This window comes from Atta cephalotes (assembly GCF_000143395.1).
Source record: "Atta cephalotes unplaced genomic scaffold scaffold00053, whole genome shotgun sequence".
Taxonomy (NCBI): Eukaryota; Metazoa; Arthropoda; class Insecta; order Hymenoptera; family Formicidae; genus Atta; species Atta cephalotes.
In genome coordinates, this window is record NW_012130117.1 from 1,563,495 (window position 1) to 1,566,933 (window position 3,439).

Genomic DNA, 3,439 nt, shown 5'->3' on the forward strand with positions numbered 1-3,439 from the left:
ATATATATATATGGCATTTTTAACGGGCGGGATTTATGCTTAAAACGTATAAAGTGAGATTGCATTCAGTGCAATAAACACGTTACATGAAATATATACCTCATGTAATAACACTTGTAATATATGTAGAAAGATCGTAATTATTATCTATACTTTATATACACGTATACATATTTATCATTCTTATTCCTTAAAAAACTTGTAAATATATTTTATTAAGTTATTGTGTCATTTTATATATTATTTATAAGCGTTATTTGTTAATTTTATATAAGCCATAATATTGTATATCCCTCTCCTCCTATGAGTAGTCATATATCCCTCTATGGGATATACAGCAAAAATGCAGGAATTTCAAAAATACTTTTTTTAATAAGAAAAATAAGTATTTCGGATTTCTAATATTTTTTCCATAGTAGTAGACAGTATAAACATTTTTATTAATATCGTTTATTTATCTTAAAAATAGTAAATAATACTAAACTTAATAAATTAAGTTTTTGTTAGGTGCAACCTACATGCCAGTGTTAATATAATATATTATAATGGCCTATAATGGCCTAGTTTACAACGTATACTTGACACGAATATTAACTTTCTATTGAATGATCTTAATTTTGGCGATACGTGTAAACATATTATGATATGTGTATTTAATTAATCGTTTTGATGCATATTATACCAATTTAGTACATCATTCTTTGAATATATCGCTGAAATTAAAATAATTTAATAGAAAGAAATAATTAGTATATGTATCAAGTGCATGATGTAGGGGAGATCGGGGCTAATAGACTCATTTTTCAGTTTCGAATTTTTACAGACAAATTTAAGAGACTTATCGAAAAAATGAATTCTACATAAGTTACTACATATATTTGATTACCTAATAATATTTTAATAATAAGGGAAAATTGATAACTAATATGAAAAAATATGAAAAAAATTTTCCATCTGATTCAACTAGGTTATCCCGGTATCGGGATAATTCGACTACGATTATTAAAATAAGATTAATGTATTTTAAGCTACATCTTTGGCTACATATTAATAAAACTTGTATAAAAATATATTTAAACACAAACATTCGCTTCGTAGGTCAAAACAATATTTTTTTGTAAAATTTGTTTTCGTGCAAAACACGTTGAATAAATCTAGTTTTCAAGATTGGACATGAGGGAATTAAATTTATAACATTTACCACTGAGGAAAATCTCTTTAAAGAAAATAAAATTTTGAATAAGTATAAGAGTCGTCACTAAATGAGTCATACAGTTCCATACTGTGGTTAGTCTATCTCCATCCGTTCATTTAAAAAACATTAACAATATGCGATAACAAAGACATATAAACAAAAAAAATCTGTTGGACTTTGTTAAGTAAGAACTATACTTACTAAGTATAGTTCTTACTTACTTATCTATAGTTCTTACTTACTTATCTAAGTAGAATTAAATATCTCAGACAATTATATACGATTAAAATTTTAAGAATAAAAATATTTATTTAGATGTACGATTTTTTAAAATTGTGGCATAACTTCATAAATGTGTTCGCAACAAGATGTTACAGCAGATTTAGTGACAGTCGTTGCTGCTCAGACACGTTTACGCGTGTCTCGCGTGTTTTGTTTTTAATGTAGCCTCGATTATTCTACTTATTTCTATATTCCTATAACTGATCCTGTTCTCTCTTAAACTAGGCAAATAACGATAAAAGGAAATATTCTCAGAAACATGATTGAATGTCGTTTTTATTATTTTCGTTTCACAACGAAAAACCAGTTTTTTTGTGGAGTGATGACTTTGATATCCTACAAAATTATGTATAACCGGAATAATTTATCAAAAGTGACGTAACTTGAAATATCATCGATCATTTATTTTGATCCAACTAAAATGACTAAATTCAAAATAAAGTAACTTTTTCAAATTGATCACTAAAATTTTAACTTTAAATGCTCTCTGAAGATCCTCTTTTTTATTTATAAAAGCAACACAATTTAAAATGTATTATTTTTATAAAAAATATTTTATGATCTCTTTGGAAATTTTAGGAAAGACACAAGTACTATTTAGTAGAAATACAAATATTTATCGTATACTTTTGATGAAATAATCTTTTTCTAATTCAATCGAGTAAAAATTCAAAAATTATATCTTTTGAATTGTATCGTTTTTTTCATATTTAAAATACGTAAAGCAAAATCGTCTTACCTGTGGAGTGGCGAGTATAAAAGACAGTAACCAAGTGAGAAGGACGAATCGCGAGCACGTTTGAGGTGTATTGAGGCCTTTCATGGGATACCGCACCGCGACAAATCGATCGACGCCGATTAGCACAAGTACGAAAGTACTTAGATACAGGCTGAACATTTGTAGGAACTTAAAGATCTTGCACGCGATATTGCCCCACAGCCACGCAACGGTGTAGCTCCAAATTGCTTCTCCAGCGAGGCAGAAGATAGTGACTAGCAAATCGGCGACTGACAGATGAAAAATCAAAAGATAAATCGTCGAGCCATGTCGCTTCCGACGATTCTTCGTGATCGAGTATATCGTTGCCAAGTTGCCGACTAGGCTTAGAACCGATATAATTGCCAACACGATAACTTTGAGGTATATTGCACTGGTTAGCTCGGGTGCATGCCGTTTGGAACACGTGATGTTCTTGGTATCCCACTGGTACTTAATCGATTGTTCAGCGAGCACATCGCGGTCGGTAAGGTTCTCGCAGAGGATCGAGGAAACAAGAGAGAAGCTGGTGACATTCGATAAGTCGATGCTGTTACTGCTGTTGATCGTTGATGGCTTCATCGTTCTCGGCACCGGCATCGGCCGCACCTCGGTTTCCTGGGCGATGCTTTCGGTTCATCGGAGATACGACGTCGACGGTCGAACATGTGTTTCCGTTCTCCAGCGGAATCGCACGATCATCTTACAAAATAAGATTCACGTTCCATGTGGGGGCATTTAAAGTGGGAAGGATGATTTCCAATTCTCCTTTTTTCTCTAAAGATTCTCCAATTTAAAGTTTGCTCAATTATTATTTTCGTGCAATTGGGCGCTTTATATTTATCGTTCAAACGACGTGCGAAACATCAATTTCTGTCTCGCGTGAAAGGAGTTATATCAATCTAATAGAGATTCAACCAACTCAAATTATATATTAAGAATATATTACATATATTTTCAAAATAATGAAAAAATTATGAAACAATTGTATTAATTATTTTAGATCGCATTTAAAAATAATAAAAAAAATTTAGTGACGATTTGCCATTTGAATGAAAAGTTACTTTAGTAAAAAGTAATATTTTCTTTATGCTCTAATAGAAATATATGAAAATGTATTATAAAATAACTGAAGTCAAGATTATTTATGTAAAGTTACATTGCACAGTTTATTTGTAAATAAATAGAATATTTATTTTTTCTAA

General features: G+C 30.4%; 1 protein-coding gene across 1 annotated transcript in view; it reads right to left on the reverse strand.

Moving 5' to 3' along the window:
* LOC105623118 (gonadotropin-releasing hormone receptor) overlaps positions 1 to 2,834 on the reverse strand; it is an 18,577-nt gene extending 15,743 nt beyond the window's left edge. Inside the window, exon 1 of the mRNA XM_012204518.1 lies at positions 2,217 to 2,834. Within this exon, the coding sequence (XP_012059908.1) occupies positions 2,217 to 2,834 (618 nt within the window). The remainder of the gene's footprint in view (positions 1 to 2,216) is intronic.
* Between the last annotated feature and the right edge of the window lie 605 nt (positions 2,835 to 3,439).